The 24,043-nt window shown below is 38.9% G+C and overlaps 1 protein-coding gene across 2 annotated transcripts in view; it reads left to right on the forward strand.

Annotated features, from left to right (window-relative positions):
• galnt1 (UDP-N-acetyl-alpha-D-galactosamine:polypeptide N-acetylgalactosaminyltransferase 1) overlaps positions 1-24,043 on the forward strand; it is a 132,116-nt gene that overhangs the window by 105,569 nt on the left and 2,504 nt on the right. For both annotated transcript variants that reach the window (XM_079837754.1, XM_079837755.1), the window contains 7 exons: positions 6,763-6,970; positions 9,182-9,352; positions 13,537-13,654; positions 13,799-13,979; positions 17,098-17,237; positions 20,588-20,686; positions 20,798-20,932. In XM_079837754.1, the coding sequence (XP_079693880.1) occupies positions 6,763-6,970; positions 9,182-9,352; positions 13,537-13,654; positions 13,799-13,979; positions 17,098-17,237; positions 20,588-20,686; positions 20,798-20,932 (1,052 nt within the window). The remainder of the gene's footprint in view (positions 1-6,762; positions 6,971-9,181; positions 9,353-13,536; positions 13,655-13,798; positions 13,980-17,097; positions 17,238-20,587; positions 20,687-20,797; positions 20,933-24,043) is intronic.

Genomic DNA, 24,043 nt, shown 5'->3' on the forward strand with positions numbered 1-24,043 from the left:
TCTTTATGGATGGTATAATTTCTGGAGAGAAAATAAAACTCAAGTTTGTAAAAAGCCTTAAGCGCAGAGTTCATCCCAAAATGTACAGTATACACCCAGACCCATATGACAAAATGTAAAAGATATTTTAAACTATGTTTCAACTCTTTTTGTCCATATAATGAAAGAGGGGACCAACCTGTATGAACAAAAAATGAAAGAAAAAGCAGTGCCTGAATTTTGGAACAGTCTGCCTAAAAACATTAGAGATGCTGCTACTGTACAGGATTTTAAAGTACAGCTCAGAAGAACACATCTGTTTTTAATAGGTTTTAATCAGTGACCACTTTACTATGTGCTGCTTGTTTGATGTTTTTTGTGTTGTGTGACTGTAAAGCACATTGGTCAACTTGTGTTGTTTTAAATTGTGCTATATAAGTTGCTATTGACGCAAGAAGTCTGCTTTGGGCCAATTATAAAGTTCTTATGGAGATGACGTGATTACTCCGTGCAGTTTACAGTAAGCCCGCTGTTTTTCTTAAATAGTTTTTCTATGTAAATATGTGCTAGATGACATCTTTGACCCTTTGCGCTGTCTCACAGCTTTTTCAGTGACGCATACAAGACCCTTCCTTCGTCTTTAATTCATCAGTGCTGCGGCTCTGCAGTTGGATACTATTATGCGTGTCTCATGTTTTAAGAGAAAAACGTGTTCTGTGTGGTCATTCCCTTACGCCTGTTACTCAGAAGTAAAAAAAAAGTTACTGGGATTACATTATTGTAGGTTGGGAGTCTAAAAACTAATTGTTTTTGCACATACAATTCAGTTTAGCCACTGATTCTGAGTGACCCGAGAGGTCATGAGTGTTCCTGCCGACTGTAGAAATCTGCCTCATGCTGCCAGTGGTCTCGATGGCAGCTGCTCTGGAGTGCCTCTGACCTCTGCATACATGACCTCTGCGTGACTATTTTGCCCTTCGGCATCAATGCCATGGCTGCTGAAAGCCCTGCACGAGTGCTCCATGTGACCCGGGTCAGGGTGGACAGCTCCGGGGTGAACCATTCACTTCCAAGAACAGACAGCAGCCAACGAGACCGCTGACAGCACTGTGATGTGATGACACACACACACACAAACTTACATAAACACCCACACCCAACTCTGGAAACTTGCTGTTACTGCTTTAACAGGATGAGAAGAGAAATGAAACAAGTTGTCTGTATTAGTACCGCAGCTCAATTTGTCAGGCTTTTCCAAACTAAGGGTTTGTGAGGGAGATGCAACGGTTTTGTGATTTCAAATAAAAAATCTAAATCTAAAACTTTTCTAAAATATTTTTTTTTAGTTTTTTGTTAAATTATTGAAATATTAACTTAAAATCTCTGGGAAATTTCAAGTCAATATTTAGGTCTAAGAGTGTGTATGTGAAGTTTCATTTTTACAGCATGTTAAAATTGCAAAAAGCAAAAGCACGCCGTTTTTGTGTGTGTCCCTTTAAATGCAAATGAGCTGCTGCTCTCTGCCACCTTTCCAGAATCTATAAATCGCTGTACAGGTGCTTGTGTGGAAAAAGTTGTAAAATGCCTAAAGAGCCAGAGAATATATGCTGAGTGGACAGAACAGGTATAATTTAGTTTAATTACGGTTATAACTTTTATGACATGCTATTGCTTTTGTGTTACGTACTATATAACAATAACGGTGAAAAGACGGATGCGTCAGCTTGAGCAGACTCCCACATGTATAAATGACAATCCTGGACTGGTTTGTTTAAACATGTATTCTCTTCATAACAGATTAGTTATTTAAGAAATTCTTTATAAATAATAATAATGCAAGATGCCCTGTTGAAATATGCGAGATGTATGGTTTATTTAAGCTGCAAAGAAAAAGCATCAATTAAAATTATTGTGACAGATTGTGACTCGTTCCTTGCCTCCTCGGGGTGCAATTAAAGAATTGAGATGTTCTTCTGAACTGAGATGGCGTTCTTTGATCGGTTTCTGGGTCACAGGCTGGAGGACGGAGGAGCGAACAAATAAGGAAGCATCAATTTAAGTACTGAGAAGCACCCATTATACAACTCCAGGTGCTACTGCGAGGATATAGAAATGGCGGACTCTGTGCTTCTCACTCAGGGCTGTGTGCTAATAGGGCAGATTGTTACCAGTCATGGACGGGGCTTACCCCTACTCTTACGTAAGAGTTGGGGGAAATCTGGAACTGCTCGTGTGAAGAGACTGCTTTCGATTTATGGGAATTCTAAAAAAATTTTTTTAAAAATGAGTGAGTGGATTTTTAGCATTATAGGCTGGTTTTTCTCACATACTGCAGACACACATTAGCTTATAAATGTGAATGCTGCATAATAAGTCCCCTTTAAATCAGTGAATATCTGCTGTCTCATTGGAAACGCTGACCTTACGGTTTCAGAAGAGCACTATTTATTTAGAGGACACTACAGAAAACACTATATCCCCTTTTCTCACTGTGCTCGTCTTATTTTTTTTCCACTGTATTGATTCTCTCTTTCTCTCAAAGTTCTTTGTATTTATTTTGCGCTCTTTTAGTTATCAGATATGGTTTGTATTGGAAGGTAAATAGTGAGTGTAACTGCTAGTGATAAGATCTATCTTTTCCTCATTAGCGGTTTCACAGGTGTGCGTCTGCCTTGTACTATTTTGAGCATGCATGTTAGTTCATATTGCGTCTGTGTGCTGTTGACTACAGGAAGCTGAGTACACTACTTGGGTTTTGTTTTCACACCAGTGTGGCTGAAAACTAATTTTAGCTGTACTGTATGTGTGTTTGTATTATCAGTATGCTATGTGTGTGCTTGTTTAATGTGTTTGTGTGTGGGTCAGGTTTTGCATTCACTGTGTGGACCAAATGTCCCTACAATGACAAACCTGAAATCACCTAAATTATGAAGACCCTCACAAAAAAAACTGCTTAATAAACATACAAAAATTGACATTATGCCATCATTTACTCACCCTCATGTTGTTCCAAACCTGTGACTTATTTCTACAGATCAAAGGAAGATATTTTGAAGAACTTTTTAACTTGTTCTGTCCAACTAAGGAAAGTCAATGCGGTCCATTGTTTTTTTCTTTTTAGATGCGGTCACATTTATTGTTGTTCATAAAGTTTTTGTGATTGAAATCAAGTAATTTCAGTAGGATTTTGCTTCAGGGGAAAAAAAAATCCCTGCACAGATTCCGCAACGGGTTCAAATCAAATTCGCAGCTTTGATGAACACAAAGTGACTTTTGTGTGAGTTGTTGCTTCATACATCGCTACACTCTTGATAATGGACAATGGACATTGTGTCTGAAATTTCACTGAAAATGTGCTCCTTTTCACTGTATTGACGAAAAACATACTGGGACATTTTTCTAAATATTTCCTTTTGTGTTTCACAGAAGAAAGTCATACAGGGTTGGAACAACACAAGGGTGAATAAATGGTGACGAAATGTTCATTTTGGGGTGAATTAATCCTTTTAGATCAGAGGTGGGGGTTGAAAACTTCATTACCTCAGTACAAAAGTCAATGGAAAGTGCTCATCATGACAGAAAAAGCACAGCTGGAATAACTGTAGCCACATCAGAATTCAGACCGTGGGTGAGAGACATTGACAGAGTGTTCATCCAGGAGTGCTTTGAAGCATCATTGAGGCCCATATTGTGTACACACACACACACACACACACACACACACACACACACACACACACACACACACACACACACACACACACACACAAACACTCCTGTCTAACCGTTTTGACAGATGCAAGAAAGGCACATCGATGTCTTCTTTTCGCGCTGTGTCACGCGCGCACACACATGCACTAGTTCATTCGTTAATAGATTGACTGCGCAGGTCACGTCCTGCATAAGAATAGCAGCCAGCCCCCCTCCTCCCTCATCTGTGCTAATCTGCCGCTCCTGTGGAGAGATAAAGACCCAAATTCTTCCTCTCATCTTCCTGCCGCTCAATTTTGTCCTCTAATGATGTCCTCTCTTGTTCTCCTCCTCTCTCTTTCCGCCCACTCTCTCTTCCTCCTCTTTATTTCCACTTAAACGACTAGAGGAATACAGCAGTATATTGATTTACGTGTGCATAGATTTGCTCACGTGTCTCTGCAGAGAGTGATGAGTGTTCATTTGAGTGGAGCATCTAACGGGCTTGTTTTAAACAACATGTAATGGAGTTTGCGATGCCTTTAATTTCCATAATCAATCAATCAATCAATTTTTATTTATATAGCGCCTTACAGCAGCCAAAAGGTGCACAAAGCGCTTTCCAAAACAAGCATCAAACGACAACATAAAAACAAGTCCAACCAATCAAGCCCAGCACTAAGAGTCAAAAGCTTGATTAAAAAAGTGTGTTTTCAGATGTGTTTTGAAAACACTCAGCACCGTGATGTTTCGGAGGTGCACAGGGAGTGCATTCCACAACTTTGGTCCTTGAACACTAAATGACCGGCCTCCAAACTTTTTATACCTGTATGTTGGGGTAACCAGAGAAATATGATCAGAGGAACGGAGTGTTCTGGCTGGCTGATATGTTTTTACTAGATCAGTGAGGTATACTGGGGCCAAACCATGGATGGCCTTAAACACAAACAACAGAATTTTATACTCCACCCTAAACCGCACTGGAAGCCAGTGAAGCAAGCGGAGGACAGGGGTGATGTGTGACCGTTTCGATGTATTAGAGAGAAGACGTGCGGCTGCGTTTACGTGGCATTTATGTGCATATCTGCGTTTATGTGACATTTACGTGGGAAATAATGTGGAATGGAACTTATATGTTGTCAGGTTGCTTTTGAGTGATGGAGTTAAAAAGAGACACATCACCAGATAATGACACTTCCTTTGTCTTTCTGTTTCTGGAGTGTTTTTAAGGGGGGTCACTGGCATAAAATCCCTGCTGTTCCTGCTGTCTTTGTAGTTCAGAGTATTCTGCTCTGTTCCACATATTGCACCTCAAATAAAGCATGAGAGAGTAGATAAACCCTCTGTGAGACCTCATTGCACAAACATGTCCTCCTGTCAGATCTCCTAAAGGCTTGTGATTGAATCTGCGGGTGTGCTTGACATTTATAGATTTTTTGGGACAGATTTAGACCTGCATTCATTAAAGGGATATTTCATGAATATTCTGTCATCTACTCCACCTCAATGAAAAACCAAAGTTTGAAATGTATTTTTCTGTGAAATGCAGAGGGAGTTATTTTTATGCATGTCCAGGAAAATGTATGGTGTATGTCCTTTTCCATGAAATGCAGGTGAGTGGGAACTGGGGCTGTTTTTCTTTTCACGTTCATTGTTTGGAAATGAGTATCATGGACATTCTTCTAAATAATTTAGTGATCCACAGAAAGGAAAAAAGTAATGAAAGAAAAAAAGAGTAATATTTAAAGGATCTTGAGGGTGAGAAAATGTCACAAATTTCTTATTTTGGTTGAACTGTCACTTAAAATAGTCACTTACAGTAGTGGTTCTCAGCCATGGGGTCGGGGCCCAGTAGGAACCCTCTGTAAATTTCTAAGGGGACTACAGGATGACATAAAAGTGTTTAAATGAATAAAATTTTGTTCATTTATTGAAATAAGCTAACTGTAGTCTAAATTGAAATGCTAAAAGAAACATAAAATCAAGATGTGAACTGAAATCATATATAACTTCAATATAACTTTATAACAATATAACTTTTCAATATAACAGTTTCGGAATATAGAACATAACTTCTAGATTCAAACATGTATGATATGCTATATTGTTAGTAGCCTGGATAGCCCACAGTCATTATGCTACATCGTATCGCCTTCTACTGCATGTAAAATGCTCTGTAGTAAATAAATTCATGTTAATAAATTCAATATATCAACAAAAAAAGTTTGAAAAAAAGCAACTTTTTCATAATTGAATCAAAAAGGTTGAGAATCCACTGTTATCTTAACCATAAATGTAACTGTAAATGAATGTTGAGGTTTCATAGGCTTCTTCTGTATTGTTTCACAGTTTCAGTCTGATCTTTGTGTCAGAACACAGTTCAATAATCCTATCAGGCCATTCAGTGGCTTTAAGCTAGATTATTTTTCGAAAACAAAGCACCGATATCCCACAGCAGTAATTGGAAGATCAGTATTTTAAGATGGCTGCTGCAGCTGAGGATGTTGATCCACATGAGCTGAGAGCCGATGATGCAGATGCTGATGTAGAGCAATACTTGATTAATGATTGAAGTGGAGGGAAATTGTTAAAGAAAGTTTTCCTATATATCGCCAAGACCAAGAATGTGCCTCGCACACTTTTTTGGGCAGTAATCATTATATTTCAAGAGCTTCACTTTGTTTTGCCATAGTGTGGGGAAAAAAAGTTGTAGGCAGCCATGGAAAAAGACAATTTTAAGGGCAAAAAAAGCCTCATCATCAAATCAGTTAGGAATATTGCCTCACCTACTGTAATTAATATTCATGAGCTAGAAAAGGTTGATAATGTGCATCACTCAACTTTTCAGATTGTGGCTAAAACGTGTATTTGATGTATGTGTTTGCATCTGGAAGATGTAATTTTTAGAGTGTTTTCTCTTTGCAAAAAATCCACTGATGAATATTTGAAGGAAATTATAATTTTGAATGTATGCAAAGTCACATCCTCCCCATGTTACCTATATATATATATATATATATATATATATGTAGCGTTAATTATTGTTTATGTGGAGCCAGTGAATAATTGTTTGTTACCTCTGTGTCCATGTAGAATTTCTGAAGCGGCAGTTGGAGCAGTATGTGCGGAAGTTGGAGGTGCCGGTCAGGGTGGTACGGATGGAGCAGCGCTCGGGCCTGATTCGCGCTCGGTTGAAGGGGGCGTCCCTCTCCACAGGTCAGGTGATTACCTTCCTGGATGCCCACTGTGAGTGCACCACCGGTTGGCTTGAGCCTCTCCTTGCTCGCATCAAACTTGACAAGTAAGCACTGCTACTTCTTCGATGCAATACTTTAAGGTATTTACTTGCTTGGAAAAAAAAATGTATATACTACTGTATATACTTTTAATTATTTTTAAAAATATAAAAAATAAATATTAATTGAATATACTACATATTACATATTAATGAATATAGTTTCTTTTGGAGTTGGAGTTGGTAAGGGTTAGGGTCATGGTGTTTTTTTTTAGGGTAAAGGCTAATTTCTATTCTCTGTTTTACCCGCACTGAGAAATTCACATTTATTTGTCAGCAGAAGTCTGCCGAATGATGGACAACACGTCATCTGGTTGACTTTTGACAGCCACATAGCTTTCATTAAAAAATACATTGTTATTAACAAAACTCATTGTAAGGTTATCCTTGAAAAAAGTATCATATGTTGTCTACTCTTTATGGTAAAAAATTATGCAGTATGGTAAAAATGGGCAGAACTGACAGAATGGCAGTTTCTTTCAGTTTTTCCCCCTCCTTTTGGCCCAAAACCAAAAATCATCAGTAGTAGTCTAAAATGTTGACGGCAAACACAGAGATTTTTCGGATTTTCCTTTGTGGCGTTCTCTCCATATTTACGTTTTTTTTTGCAGCCTTTAGCCACTGGATCCTTCACTGGAAACCGAAAATAACTCACTCCCGCTAAACATTTTAACTCTTGCACTCAGGAACAATACAAGTCGACACCATTGCGACTAAACGTTTGCTAAGTATTTCAGCAAGGCGGTATTTGATTCAAGCGTATCCATAGCAGACTGATGGGAGTGGCTTTGGACGGCAACATGCTGGCGACAACACGTGGATGGCCAGGTGCGTGTGCGTCACATACCTGGGGAACACATGGCACCAGGATGCACTATGGGAAGAAGGCAAGCCGGAGGAGGCATTGTGATGCTTTGACAATGTTCTGCTGGGAAACCTTGAGTCCTGCCATCCATGTGTACGTTACTTTGACATGTACCACCTAATTAAGCATTGTTGCAGACAATGTACACCATTTCATGGAAACGTTATTCCCTGGTGGCTGTGGCCTCTTTCAGCAGGATAATGTGCCCTGCCACAAAGTAAAAATGATTGAGGAATGGTTTGAGGAGCACAACAAGTTTGAAGTGTCGACTGGGCCTCCGAATTCCCCAGATCTCAATCCAATCGAGCATCTGTGGGATGTGCTGAACAAACAAGTCCAATCCATGGGAGGCTTCACCTCGCAACTTACAGGACTTAAAGGATCTGCTGCTAACATCTTGGTGCCAGATACCACAGCACACCTTCAGGGGTCTAGTGAAGTCCATGCCTTGACTGTTTTGGCATCAAAAGTGTGACAACCCAATATTAGGTCATGTTGTTATGCCTGATTGGTGTATATATGTGTGTGTGTGTGTGTGTGTGTACACTGTATTAAAGCATAAAGACTTGTGTGTCAGTGGTTGGGAAATAGCATTCCACTAGTCGAATGATATCTTACACATATATGTGGTCACAAACACAAAAATGTTACACCCAGCACATGCCTTTCATTTAACTTGTGCAATTTGTGGTGGAACACAAAAACAAACCAGTCATTTTCACACTCGCTTTCTTTTCCACTCTTTTGGCATGTTGGTTTGCAGAGAGCTGAGCGATCAATAGCTCTTTAGAGTTTCGTTTTTTCCCAGCGCTTTATTACATTTTTGTAGTTTGGTTTCACCTCAGGCTGCATTTGTGCCTGAAATGGAGAACTTGTAGGGTATAAAAACATGAACTCACTTTTATCTGAATTTGATTCTTTGAGGATATATGTGCAGGCTGCATATCTCCTCTTTTTTTAAACATGCGCACATACACATGCTGATTCTCTGTGTTGCCTCGGGCAGCCTGTTGGGGCATCATTAGCTGATGAAGCTTCAGTCTGCTGAATTTAGGAGAGGAAAGTGTGCCTGCAGTGCGTGTGTGTGTTATCCATCCTCATTGCCTGGGTTACCATCACAGTGGGCTGCTTGGTGCTGATTGATGACACAAGTTTAGCGAGACGTCCCCTCTGATTTGTGTCTGCATCTGTTGAAGTAAAGAGAGGTGTGTCTGTCGTGTGCTAGCTGAAATCAAAATAAAAAATGGGCATTCTGTGGTGGACAAAACTCATTTATTCATGTAGTTGAGGTTGTCTTTGTGAAAGCAGTGAAAGTACACTGCTAATTTCAATTGTATGTTTGTGTTTCACAGGAAAACCGTAGTGTGTCCCATCATCGACGTGATCAGCGATGACACATTTGAGTACATGGCAGGGTCTGATATGACATATGGTGGGTTCAACTGGAAGCTGAACTTCCGCTGGTATCCGGTACCACAGAGAGAGATGGACCGCAGGAAAGGAGACAGAACGCTACCTGTCAGGTAACACACAAAAATGCTTATTATGCAGTCAGATGAGTAAATTGAGATTAAATAGGGTGGAACACTGTAAGGTTTATCATGGCTAAGTTAAATGTCCATGGTAGAATTACCAACCTTAATAGTCTTTTAGGCATTGTTGACCTAAAAATGAAAGTTCTGTCATTATTTACTCACTCTGGTGTTGTTCCAAACAACTGTGCTTTTATTTTTTAGGAAAAAAATAAATAGGAAAATAAAGACAAACACACAAAAAGCAGCATAAAAGTAGTCGATGCTACTTGTGTGATGTATTCCGACTTTTGAAGTCAAATAGTCTAAAGTAAGATAAGTGAGCTTTTTTTTTGACAGAAATTAAAAAAATTAATTTGGCAAGGATGCATTAAATGTATCAAAAGTAAATGTAAAGACATTTATAATGTTCTAAATTCTGTTTATCAAAGAAGGCTAAAAAGAAAGTTTCATGGCTTCTACAAAAATTTTAAGCAGCACAGCTGTTTTGATTTGATAATAAGAAGAAATGTTTCTTGAGCACCAAATCAAACTATTTAAAAAAAATTCTGAAGGATCGTGTGTGAATTTTAAAAATTATATTTTAAATTTTAATATTATTACAACATATTACTGTTCTTACTGTATTTTAGGTTAACCCTTTCATGCATAGTGGTCACTACAGTGGACAGCTATTCAAAAAGCATTTTCTTGCATATGCATGGGTTTTGATGACATAGTTGCACATCAACCTCTACAGTGGACCCTCGTGCATCATCCTATACATTGCCACCAAGTGGCAAGCCGTTGCATATCCATTTTTCCCCCTCCAAACCAAGATGGCCAATGGCCAGTCAGAAATGCCAAGTTGCTCCGGAATATCCATCCATTCCTTCTATCCTAGGAGACTCTTGCAGGTAAAAAAAAAAATGTTGTAGCATCAAGCAATATCTAATGAGTCATATCACAGTTCAGTTTTCCAAGTATTGATTTTAGATTGGGAGAAAATTCGGATTAATTATCTGTCCACTACAGTGAACATCATGCATCAATAGCTATATTTCAGCTACAATTCATACTAATACTGTGACCTATTGTTTTTGAAAATACTTCATCTGGAGTAACTTTTTTTGACTGTAAAGAAATGTGTGTGTTATTAGAATGTAATTTGCATTAACATCAAAAAAGTAATGTGATTACGTAATGTACTGTTTGTGATTTTAAATTCATTTATTTTCATTATGTAATGCACAGTACTTGTAATGCATTACTTTACTCCTAACATCAAAAAGTAATCTGATTACATAATGCACAGTACTTGTAATGCATTATTTTACTCGTAACATCAAAAAGTAATCTGATTACATAATGCACAGTACTTGTAATGCATTACTTTACTCGTAACATCAAAAAGTAATCTGATTACATAATGCACAGTACTTGTAATGCATTACTTTACTCGTAACATCAAGAAGTAATCTGATTACATAATGCACAGTACTTGTAATGCATTACTTTACTCGTAAAATCAAAAAGTAATCTGATTACATATTGCACAGTACTTGTAATGCATTACTTTACTCGTAAAATCAAAAAGTAATATGATTACATAAGGCACAATACTTGTAATGCATTACTTTACTCGTAACATCAAAAAGTAATCTGATTACATATTGCACAGTACTTGTAATGCATTATTTTACTCGTAACATCAAAAAGTAATCTGATTACATAATGCACAGTACTTGTAATGCATTACTTTACTCGTAACATCAAGAAGTAATCTGATTACATAATGCACAGTACTTGTAATGCATTACTTTACTCGTAAAATCAAAAAGTAATCTGATTACATATTGCACAGTACTTGTAATGCATTACTTTACTCGTAAAATCAAAAAGTAATATGATTACATAAGGCACAATACTTGTAATGCATTACTTTACTCGTAACATCAAAAAGTAATCTGATTACATAATGCACAGTACTTGTAATGCATGTTACTTGTGATGCAGTACTTGTAACATCAAAAAGTAATCTGATAACATAATGCACAGTACTTGTAATGCATTACTTTACTCGTAACATCAAAATGTAATCTGATTGCGTTATGCATGCTACTTGTAATGCGTTACCCCCAACATTGCTCATTTCAAATGAGATTGAAAACACCTGATCGCTAGGTTTTCTCAGAGGAGAGCTATGGTAGAAATGTGTGCATCTTGAACATAATCAGAAATATCAGCTAATAGGGGTAAATCAACATACTCTGGTACAGTGGAGGGAGCACCTGAAGTGGGTTTCCACAATTGTACCTTGACAGGTTGCAGAGATCTTTGATGGAATCACATCCTCATGTTCTGACATCAAAGATACGCAAAGTTCAACTTGTATGAAATTCAAATGCGTTTGCAATATTTCAATCTATATTTTTTTTAAATATATTTTATAGTTTTCACATGATTTTATAATTTATTTATTTTTTTACAATTGATTGGTTCGTTAAAGACACAATATTGCCTTGTTATTACTGTATTATGTTAAATGCAGTATATCTTCAGTTTAAACCATAAACGCATGCTGTCCACTCTAGTGGACATCTGAAAATGTCTTTGAAAAATGTGTAAAAAAAAATTTCAAATCTTGTTTTTCTTGCCCTAAGAGCAATAAAAACACATAGGGAAACATCCTAATGCATGAAAGGAAAAAATACAGCTATGATGAGCATGCAAGATGTTACTGACCGAAATTAAAATTAAAATCATTATTAAAATCATTATAATATTTTCCTCCAGCGAGAGGTTTAGACTGAGATTACATGACAGAATGTTTTATGAGAAATTTTTATATATTCAGTTATATAGTGTTTCCATGGGCAACAGTCATTATTGTGAAATATTTGAGTGCTGAATGCTGTGATTGACTAATCATAAATCTAGAAGTACTCCAGAGACCGAGACCTGTATAATAAAAATGAATATATAAGAATATTGTTTGTGTAATATTTGCAGTGTAACAAAATTAACAGAAGTAAATTTAATTGCATGCCATGAGTCAGACATTTGTACACAAAATTAAACATACAAAGTAAGCATTGTTATTTCTGAGATAATTAACTTTTTTCTAATATGCAGTGTTGTGTGGCAGTGTAGTGTACTACTTTTTGTTATTGTGTGTCATATTATACATTCTGTTTCACATATCATTTTTTAAAAAGTAGTAAGCGGTACAACAGTGTGTACGGTACATTAGTATTCCATTTCAAACGCCTTGAGGCGTAATTTATCATCTTTTTAGAAACCTTTTTTTTAACGGACAATAAAAGGTAGGACTGAAAATAATAATATTATAGATTTCACAAGCCAGAATTGAACTCACGTTGCCTGCATGAGCACCACGACACAATGAACCATTTGTGTTAACCACTAGGCAATGGCTCATATTTGCAAAGGCCTTTTAAATGTAAATTCAACATTTATTTTTTACTTTCCAAAAAGGTATTTTACATCAACTTAAAGCTACGGAATATAAAAGTGTTTCTCCAGCCCTGCAGCTAAAAACTAGAGTTAACACAGATGAGGGAGTTTTTATCCACACCAGCACTTTGCCCAGAGGAAAGTGTGTTTACCTGCTCACCTCATAACTACAGGAAGTAGAGTAGCTCTTCTTAGCTTTCTGCTGCATGATTTCTTCAGAGATTCTGTGTATTTCAGAGCTGCACGTTGCTTTTATCAGAACGTTCTGATGCCACACTTGTATTTCAACGACCCTTCGTTTGCTTCATCTCCTTTTATTTCAGTGCCTGGTTTTCTGTGCTGCAAAGCAGCATGAAAACAACTTGAGAGCATAACAACAACAGGTTCTTACTTGAGGAAAACATGACTGTAAATGAGACGTGCTGCAGGGGATGGATTGAAGGAAAACAGGAAAGAACAGAGGGCGCCTGCTGAGGGAAATGGACGAACAAGAGTAAAAGATATTTAAAGAAGGCAATGCTGTTGCCAAAATAGGCACATGCAAACATGTCATTTCTATTGAAGATCTCGTTCCCCTGAGTGACACGCGACGTGCTTGTTTGTGACGGAGTGAGCTGGAGAGGAAGAGCTGCTTTTAAAAGATATGATCATTCCCCTGAAGGGCCTGTTTTTGCATAGAATTAAACACTGTGTGTTTTTTGTTTTGCGTTGTCTATTAGGACCCCCACCATGGCAGGTGGCCTCTTCTCCATAGACAGAGATTATTTCCAGGAGATTGGCACATACGATGCAGGCATGGACATCTGGGGAGGGGAGAACCTGGAGATCTCCTTCAGGGTCAGTCTCACCACTGAGTTTAAATTAATCAACCACCTCTGCAATCCTACCCACAATTCCCCTTTTGCATATATAATATGCAGTTCTGGTGTTATTGATGATTCGTTCATACTCTGAGAACTGATATGTATCTGTGTTTGTCAGATTTGGCAGTGCGGGGGGACGCTTGAGATCGTCACATGTTCTCATGTCGGTCACGTGTTCCGTAAGGCGACGCCGTACACGTTCCCTGGTGGAACTGGGCAAATCATCAACAAGAACAACAGACGGCTGGCAGAGGTCTGGATGGATGAGTTCAAGAACTTCTTCTACATCATCTCACCTGGTCAGTCACATTACATGCTACTCGTCTGCATCCATAAACAAGACGCTTAAAAAAAAATAAAGATGTATATGGTAACTACGGGGCTATGCAAAATATATTTATATATATAAAAGTTTATTATTTGTCATTTTTTCCCTGATATCAGACTGTTAAAATGGACATCGGGGCACTTGCGAGATGATATCGATATCTCTAAAACGTCAATATGGGGGCCTAGTAATGGTTAGAGAGTCGGACTTGTAACCCAAAGGTAGTGGGTTCGAGTCTCAGTACCGGCAGGAAATTTAGGTGGGGGGAGTGAATGAACAGCACTCTCTTCCACTATCAATACCCACAGGTGCTGCAGCAAAAAATGGCTGCTCCTGGTGTGGTGTGTGTGTGTTCAATACTCACTGATGTGTGTGTGCACTTGGATGGGTGAAATGCAGAGCACAAATTCTCGGCTACATGTCACACTTCACTTCACTTCATATACGATAATAACGTCATATCGCCAAGCCCTAAGTAAGAGACAATATTGCATTTTCTTTTTTTAAATAACGTTTCCTTATCTCCTCTCTCAGTCACGTCTCTTTGCCTTTCTCTGTCTCGGTCTCTTTCTATGACTGTCTTTCTTTCTCTGTGTCTGTCTCTTTAATGTGGTGTGTGTGTGTGTTATCAGTGTCTTGGGCACTCGAGCCGTATTGACTCAGAAGAAGATGTTGGATAATAGATATTAATGTCACTGTCAATAGTGTCCAGTGCAGCTCAGAGCTATCTGTGTGACTTTGTGCGTATTGCGTTATTTTTTCCCCTCCTCTATACAAATGTCTCTGTAGACTCTCTCCTGATTGTTAGTGCTGCAAGGCAAGTGTAAGTATCATAACAATACATATCAAACTTCGGCATGTAACTCGTCCTTTAGTGTTTATGCTACAGGCAGGAATGACACCTCAAAGTCATGCCGCTTGTGAAGGAGAAGTGTGCTATTACATTTTTAAGCAATCAGACTTTTGTCTGGGGAACAATATAACTTTAATTGAAGAAGAGATCTGAACCATATGTAGCACAGTACAGTGTTTTGTTGTAGTCATAGTTTTTTGTCTTTTAATTAAATAAAATATTCTATACTCAATATGTATTTTAGTTAATGAAATTAACCTCTCAGTTGATGAGAGAGTACAAAATTAAACGAAATATTTGCCCCCTCAACCTTCAATCACTATTCCCTGCTTTGGTCATCTAATACAGTTCACTTGAAGGAGTTCGAATTCGGACAGCCATTAAGTGTACATTGGCTGTACACTCGTTATTGCAGTGCAATGTAGGATAGAATGAGTGCACTTATTAACGCCCAATATGGTTTGGGACACGACTACAAATGGCTAGTCTCGCGTAGCCAGACCTTCAGACTGTAGGCAGAAGGTCTGGACTCTTACACAGCTTTCATTGGTCAAGGACCGCCCAAGAAGACGTTTGACTGACATGTAATGCAACCAATCACAGTTCGTTTTGCTCCTGGTCATGAAAATGTAAAGTCGATGTCCCTGCAAAAACAGGCCAGCGTGCATCTACAAATTATTCATTCAAGAACGTTGTGCAAGTTTACTGCAACAATGGAGCCACGAACTTCACATATTTTTGAAAATCCAGTGTTTAGTTGATCCTGGTAAGCGTTCATTGTGACAGTTGTGAACACAACGGCATTCTTCTTCAACTAGGGGGTTTGGCGCCACGGCATTTGTTTACAGGCGGACCGTTAAAGGAGTAAAATATCCAAAAACCACTAGGCCAGTGTTGTATATTTTGTTCAGTTGAGTACTTACAAAATCCCAAATGTTTCCAACTATTTGTAAATATTGAGAATTTGCTATTTTACCCAAGGAACCGGGACGTGTGAGTCATATCAGCGTTCCCCTCGGTTTCCGGTTTTATTCTGCAGAAACGCTTAACTCTTACTGCAGTGTGAACAAGTGTCATAGCAGCCGCCGAGAGAACGCACAGAGTAACGTCATAATATCATTAACACACTCAGATGTGTCTAATATTATAAACAGAGCTGCGTTACCTCATACTCATGACCAGAAAACCGGAAGTGGCGCCGGCGACTGTGTCATAATAAAAGTCCCACCGGAGACTGTATCAGAATAAAAGTCCAACTGCTCTTCTCATTAACAATCGCTCCAGCGGCCTTGCTCAGCTCCACAACACTTGGTCCTGCTCTGCTTCATACTACAGTAACGTTAATAATCGCATTCATGAACATGATTTCTGCCTGAGTCCTATCCCACCGGCTGTGAGGTGGAAGACCACATGTCCCAAGATTCTGCGCTCAAACGTGGCGTCATCAAACTACGCCTTTGTTTTGAATTGGCGACCTCAAGCGGACGGAAAAGTTACATAGTGCACCTTTAAAGAACGCAACACACACGTCTCACGGACTTCCTGTAGAATTCAACCAATCAGATGATGACCTTGAAACTCCTGAAGTGTTTCCAGATAAGTGTGCCATATGCATCAGACGTTCAGCCAACGGTCCATGGGCTGAGACTAACAAATGGTGGTCCCCTCAAATAATGCCTTAGATTGAGGGTAATAGTGGGCAATTTCAGATTCATCCCAGTGTTTTATTAGGATTGTTTTATGCTATTATAGTATTTTATTCATATTTTGAATTAATCTTTTTTTTTTTTTTTTTTTTAAGTAATTTCGTTGTGTACTTTTTTATTCTTTTTTTTTTATATTTCTGTTTAACCTTATTACATTTTAGTATTTCAATTTCTATCAGACTTATTTTAAACTTAGTTCTTTAAGTTTAAGTTGTTGTGTAATATTATTATTTTTTTTATTTCAGCTTTATTTCAAATTTATTTAAAAAAAAGTTTTGGTTAACAACAGCAACACTGTTGTCGTTGTTGACAAGATTAACAGTGCCACTAAGCAACCACCCCAAACACCCTACAAACCGCCTACAAACCGCCATGCGAAGCCAAAGCAATCCAGAGCATTGCATAGCAACATGCTAAAAACACTCAGAACACCTTAGCAACCACCCAAAACACCCTAGAAGCATGGTGTAACAATTACATGTCTAGGTTTATTCAAAATTTAGCATTCTGTGTGTGTTTGTTTGTTGCAGGTGTGACTAAAGTGGATTATGGAGACATCTCTTCCAGATCATCCCTGAGACAGAGACTGCAGTGTAAGCCGTTCTCCTGGTACCTTGAAAATGTCTACCCAGACTCCCAGATACCGCGCCACTACTACTCGCTGGGAGAGGTCTGTATCTGTCTCTGTCTTTGACTCTCTCGCTCTCTCTCACACAAACATACACATGCTGATAGCAAAAAAGCGAAATCATTGCCTAGTGTGATAAACACATTTCTGTGTGTGTGTTAAAGAAGCGCAGGTGTGAATTAGCGAGGGACGCTCTTTTTCTCGGGGTTGACGGTGTCACAGGAATTGATTGGCTTTTTTTACCATTCCAGTCACTGTGTTCAGGAAATGAGAGGCATTTATTCTCTCCTAGTCTGCTCTCCCTCTGTCATCGTCTTGTTTCCTTTTCCGTCTCTCACCCTTTCGTTCCATCTGTCCATCGTTGCCTTTCTCTTTATCAGACATTCTTATGAATAAAACATGCATGTCATCTCTGATGTCTGAAACTCGCTGAGAACGGAGTCTGTCTGTTCTCCCGGCTGGTTAAGGCTCTATCTTCCATGTGCTGTCCACGGTTCATTCCCTTTTTTTGCTCATCCTTGTCTCTCCTTTCCGCCGATGGTGACATTGTGAGGTGTAGGGCAGGACACAGACAGAATAATATATGGAGGATATGACGTCACTGTGATGCTCCACATGTAGCCAGTAAATACTGCCCTAGCACACAGCTATACAATACCGTTCAAAACTTTGTGGTCGGTAAGATTTTTAAAAATGTTTATGAAAGAAGTCTCTTATGCTCACCAAGGCTCACCATTTGTTTGATACAGTAAAAACAGTAATATTGTGAAATATTATTATTACAATTTTAAATATCTGTTTTCTATTTTAATATATTTTTGAATGTAATTTATTCATGTGATGGCAAAGCTGAATTTTCAGCATCGTTACTACAGTCTTCAGTATCACATGATCCTTCATAAATTCTAATGTTGATTTGGTGCTCAAGAAACAATTCTTATTATTATCCATGTTGAAAACAGTTGGGCTGCTTATTATTTTTGTGGAAACCCTGATGCACTGTTTTCCAGCAATCTTTGATGAATAGAAATATCAAAAGAACAGCATTTATTTTAAATATAAATTTTTTAACAATGTAAAACTCTCTTTTGACCAACTTAAAGCAGGAAATGTATTCATTTCTTAATTAAAAAAGATCTTACTGACATTTGAACAATAGTGTGTGAAAAGAAGGGTTAGGAGCAGTAAGATAAAGCAGAAAGCCACGAGAGGCTAAGTCTGGGTTAAAATATAGATTTGACAATAATTTGCATGTTTCATTTGAACTCCGTAATCTCAGTATTGATTCTTAAAATCCCAAGATTGATCTATGTCCAGGGCTGTACGTTATTTGCACATAGCACTGGCGCTACAGAGGTTGAAAGTTTTGCCGTTCGCAAAGACCCGCCCCCTTCAGTTACTGTTGCTATGTCCGACAAGCCATGGTGCTCTCACGCCACACACACGTTCTCACGTAGAGAAAATACATCGCGGAGCAAAGAGGACACTGACAACACGCTGACAGACAGGACAGAGCAAGTTACTTTTGATATGAAACAATTTTTTAAAGAAATGTAAACAATAAATACCGTTTTGTGGCTCTTTAATGTGTGGTGACAGGTCTCTCAGTTAAAGTTGCTCGTGAACCGATCATCTCTTCCTTCTAGTTCATTGATAAGCATGAAATAAACTTGAACACTAAAAGAAATGTTGTTTCAACCACGGAAAGACGTCAGTACACACCGTTTTTCCAAGTTCAAGTCCACGTTGTTAATCTACTAACTCTCCTGACTGCTTTGTCGGACAAACCGGCAGTTTCGGCGATGTGATTGGTCAGATCGCCTGTCAATCAAACTCGCGACGAAGGGTGAATTGTTGCACAAGTTTAAAATGTCTGTTACCATCTCTGAAAACAACCACAAGTAGTGCAGTGCGTCACTTAAACAGGCATGTGACTGACAAAGGCCAGGGCACTCAAAATACAAACCTTAACAAGAAATGTTTTCAGACAAACATTTTCTGCACCTCTTGCTTAACACGCCAATTTTGCTTATAAAACCCAATACTAATCCCAATCCAAACAACATCCATCCGTTTTGGTTGAGCTTTTGAAAATACTGCTTCATTTTTCCTTTTTTACCCAAGATAGGGTTTTGTGAGCATTGTACACGTGTAATGTCTGTTTCATTCATACTGGTTAGTTATAAAACGTATGACGTTCCAGGAAATCCCTCATATGGACAAAGGCATTCAGATATCACTGCAACTGAATAACGTGCAGACGTTTTGACTGATGAAGCATGAAAACAATTAACATGCGGTTGCGACTGGCTTATGTGTTTTTCTTTATAATGCTAATCGACATTGCTTTTATGGCCACTGTATGGAATGATATGAAATATCTTTCTGCCTACATTCTGTGACATGAAACCACATCAGATCACAAGAGGATGAACGCTATGTAGACGCTACGTTATGTAGAGAGAGTTTGAGGTAAAAGCGTTATTAAATGTTCTCTTTAGTTGGATGTTTGTAAACGCTTCTCATTACAAGTTTAGAGAGATTGTGCAGCCCTAGATTAATCTCACACACAAACAAGCACACAAGAAGTACTCACTTCACACCAAAAAGCATCTCTTTCTCACTCACTTGCAAAACTGTATCGCACACGTGCTACTGTGGTAAATTTATTCGTCGCACTGACTGATTTTTATAAGTAGCACTTTACAGCCCTGTGAAGGCCTGTTTTTGTAAATTTTTGAAAATGTATTAGTGCAGTGCTTCCTGTCACCGCATTCTGCTGAACTAATTCACTCAACTCCATAGTTTGGACCCTATTGTTAATTGTTTTATTTAGTATTTTTTCAGACAACACTACAGCATGAGTGGAGAGAATGAGCTGGTGAATAGAATGAACTGAATTGGAATAGTTTTGAATTGAAAGAACTGGAAAAAATCTATGACCTATGAGGGGCTGTGCATTCCAGTTATTAAAAAATTGATTGGATTTTTTGTTTTATAAAACAAAACAGCCAAGTATTGAATCAGTGTTTACATGAAACATTAGCTAAATATAATAGCATGCTGCCAGTGAAGCTGTTAAATAAGTTTGTCATGGTTTAAGCCCCACTGATCTTGACGTTTGTGTAACAGTGTTTTGAATGAAAGCAACGAGCTGTCTTTCCCTTCATCTGCAGTCTTTCATCAAGTACACATTTACGTGTGTATGTGTGTTTGATTGGCACAGTTGCCTCTCAGTTCGTCGATACTTCCCCCCTCCCCACCCCCGGTGTGCGATAAGCTTTGGGTAATTAACCATGTTTCACACTCAGAAAGAGACGTGACTGTGTTTATTCATGCAGGAGAGCTGCTTGAGTGTGTCTAATCTATATGTGTGATCTGTCCGATTGCAGATCCGTAATGTGGAGACAAACCAGTGTCTGGATAACATGGCCAGGAAAGAGAATGAGAAAGTAGGCATTTTCAACTGTCACGGCATGGGCGGCAACCAGGTCAGCTCCTCACATCTTTCTCACTTTTAAAACATACTCATTTAGAGTAATGATGTTGATCTTTACAACAGGTTTGACACTGATGTATTGTGACCTTTTCCACCTCCTCAGGTTTTTTCCTACACAGCCAATAAAGAGATCCGAACTGATGACCTCTGTTTGGATGTGTCCAAACTCAATGGTCCGGTTATGATGCTCAAGTGCCATCACTTGAAAGGCAACCAGCTCTGGGAATATGACCCTGTGGTAAGTATAATAAGTATAAGTATAAGCCTCCTCTATATGTGCTACAGATCACAAAATCACATTAATGCTCTTACTATTCTATGGGGCAAGGCATTGCACCAGGATAAATATTGTTTTTTTTTTTTTAAATGTATAACAAACATTATCCCCCGGTTTCACAGACCAGAATTAAAGGGATTGTTCTCCCAAAAATTAAAATTACCCCATGATTTACTCAACCTCAAGCCTTCCTAGGTGTATATTACGTTCTTCTTTTAGACGAATATTATCGGAGTTATATTACAAAATGTCCTGGTTCTTCCAAGCTTTATAATGGCAGTGAATGGCAGCCCAAAATTTGAAGCCCAAAAAAGTGCATCCATCCATTATAAAAGTAATCCACATGGCTCCTGGGGGTTAATAAAGGCCTTTTGAAGCGAATTGTTGGGTTTTTGTAAGAAAAATATCCATATTTACCATGTTATAATGTAAAATATCTAGCTTCCGGTGGACCGCCTTCCATATTCAACTTACGGAAAAAGTGATGGCATCGGATGTAGCGTAAGCATTTTGAACTGCAAGAGGCATTGCACTTTCTTCGTAAGTTGAATGCAGAGGGCGGTCCGCCAGAAGCTAGATATTTTAATCTATAAAGTTTTAAATATGGATATTTATCTTACACAAATCCATTGATTCACTTCAGAAGGCCTTTATTATATTTTGTATAGATTGTATAGAATTAATTTGTTGTAACAAAAAATACAAGCTTCTGCTTTTAACCTGTTCTTGAATGCCTCCCCCTAGACTTCAACTGCAATTCAAATACTGTAAATGTTTTCTTTAACACACTGACAAGTGAAAATTGCTGCTTGTGGTAATCAACAACATGCCCCAGATGTTGTTGATAGAGCTTCATTTGTTTTGAATCCAGAATACTCCCAGAACGTGCCTATTGTCTGATCCCGGACAAGCCCCTAATCCGATTCTGTCCAATCCTGCTCCTGGAGGTCTACCTTCATGCAGAGTTTAGCTCCAACCTTCTCCAGCACAGTACTCTAGCTATAATAAGAGTAGGCCAGTGTTCAGTCCGACTCCTGGAGGGCCAATTTCCTGCAGAGATTAGCTCCAACAAACCTGCCTGGAAGCTTCTTGTCATCCTGAAGGACTTGGCTGTGTCCGAAATCACCCCCTATACCTATAAATAGGACACTATTTGAGGGGGCAGCCATTTGTGTAGTGGTGTCCGAAGCCATAGTGGATGTTATTGAATGCACTAATTTAATTCCACAATGCACCGCAACAACCCGTGTGCAGCTGATGTGCACTCAACGGTTAGAGAATACCCATAATGCTTTCGTGTCTGACCACAAGATGGCGCCCGCAGCCGAGTCATCCATCCATCCATTTTCCAAACCGCTAGTCCGATGTGGGTACAGTGTAATGTCATACAGGTATACAATCTTTTTAATTGATTATTAAATTGTTTAATTAAGGTTTATACATGCTAGTTTCCATGATGAATCTTTTCATTAATACTGGAGCTGCCAGTTTGCTTAGTTTCAATGATTATTAAACACCAAGCACAAACTATGCAAAAGGGGCAGCCCTTCCGGTGCCTGAATTCACTCACTTGTTTTCATTCACCCCTTCAAGTGAACTTTATTAGTGGAGTTATGTAGGCAATAGTGAATGATGGTATGGGGGCGATTTCGAACACAGCTCTTGATTAGCTGGTTCAGGTGGGTTTGATTTGGGGTAGATGTGAACTCTGTTGGAAGGTTTTAGGACTTACAGGACACCAACTCTGCATGAAGGTGGGCCTCAAGAAGATCTGATGTCCGAGGGTATCAGGGTGAAACATTAAAACATACAACATATAGGTAACATACAACATATGTAAAACAAACAATGTGCCAAACCACCATTCTGCTCATTCATTGAGATGTATGCTTGTTTATGTATCTAATGCGTGCATGCGTATGCAGATGCGCTTTTGACTCTTGATTTTCACCTTTAGGGTCTTGATGGCCTCATAAATGTCATATAACATCAAAGTCAGTCAGCTAACCATTTAAAGCTGCATGTCTGCAGGATGCCCGCTCATCCTTCTCTTGTAATGTATGTGCATGAACATCCTTGTAAACACTGTTGGAGGGATGCTAGTTTAGTTCCATTAAATCACCTCTCAGTCAATCTTACAAGTACATCGCTCCATTTTGGTATATGACTTAAATGCCACTTTAGGCCTGGGGAGAATGAATTAGCCGAGGGGAAGAAAGGGGAAGGTTGCTTTTTGCATTCCTCTGCTGTTGGCTTAAAGAGATGCCTGTTACTCCAAAGCCTCCTCTTCCTCCTCCCCCCACCTCGCCCCAGATTCGAAGCCCCCACCATGCTGGCCCTTCGCCCAGAGAGACGGAAGGCTGCACAGAATAGAGAACTCGAGCAGAGACTTTCCACTGCCAGATAAAGGTTCTGTTTTTCTTGTGAAGAGAGAGAGAGTCAGACAGAGTGGAAGGAAGGGAGATTCAGAGTAAGCGAGATCAGGAATTCTCTTGCCAACACGAGCACCTCTCCTGCATGCATTACCATACATTACCATCGCTAGCTCATTGACGTGTGTGTGTGTGCGCGCTCTCACACCTTACATCGTGTGTCTTATAGGTTCTACCGCTATCCTAATTGTATCTGTGCGGCTTAATGCTTCCCGCTAGACTGAAACTCTAGAGCACTCAGCTCACCCAAGGCCCATTACGCACACTCACACACATGCTCCACTGTAAAGCAAGCCCTGTGCATCGACAATTTGTCTTTGCCCTGGAGCGCACAGGTTGTCCAGCCGTGCGTGTATAGTGCAGAATGGCATATTGCTTACTATCAGTACTATTATATTACACTATGAATCCTGAGCGCAGGAATATTTGGATGACCTACTACATTTGCCTGAATGTGCAATTTAAATCCGGCACACGGCATGGGATCCCACAATGCAATGCGCTTAACTTAAAATGTTTTGTCTAGTGTGACAAATTAAGCATAATAGAAGACGTAATTTTTAATTTCCACTTGGCCAGTTTGATTGGACCGCCATAATTTACCAGAAAAGCAGATTAAATCAGTGGAATTTGCAACAAT

Source organism: Gobio gobio (assembly GCF_949357685.1).
Source record: "Gobio gobio genome assembly, chromosome: 15".
Taxonomy (NCBI): domain Eukaryota; kingdom Metazoa; phylum Chordata; class Actinopteri; order Cypriniformes; family Gobionidae; genus Gobio; species Gobio gobio.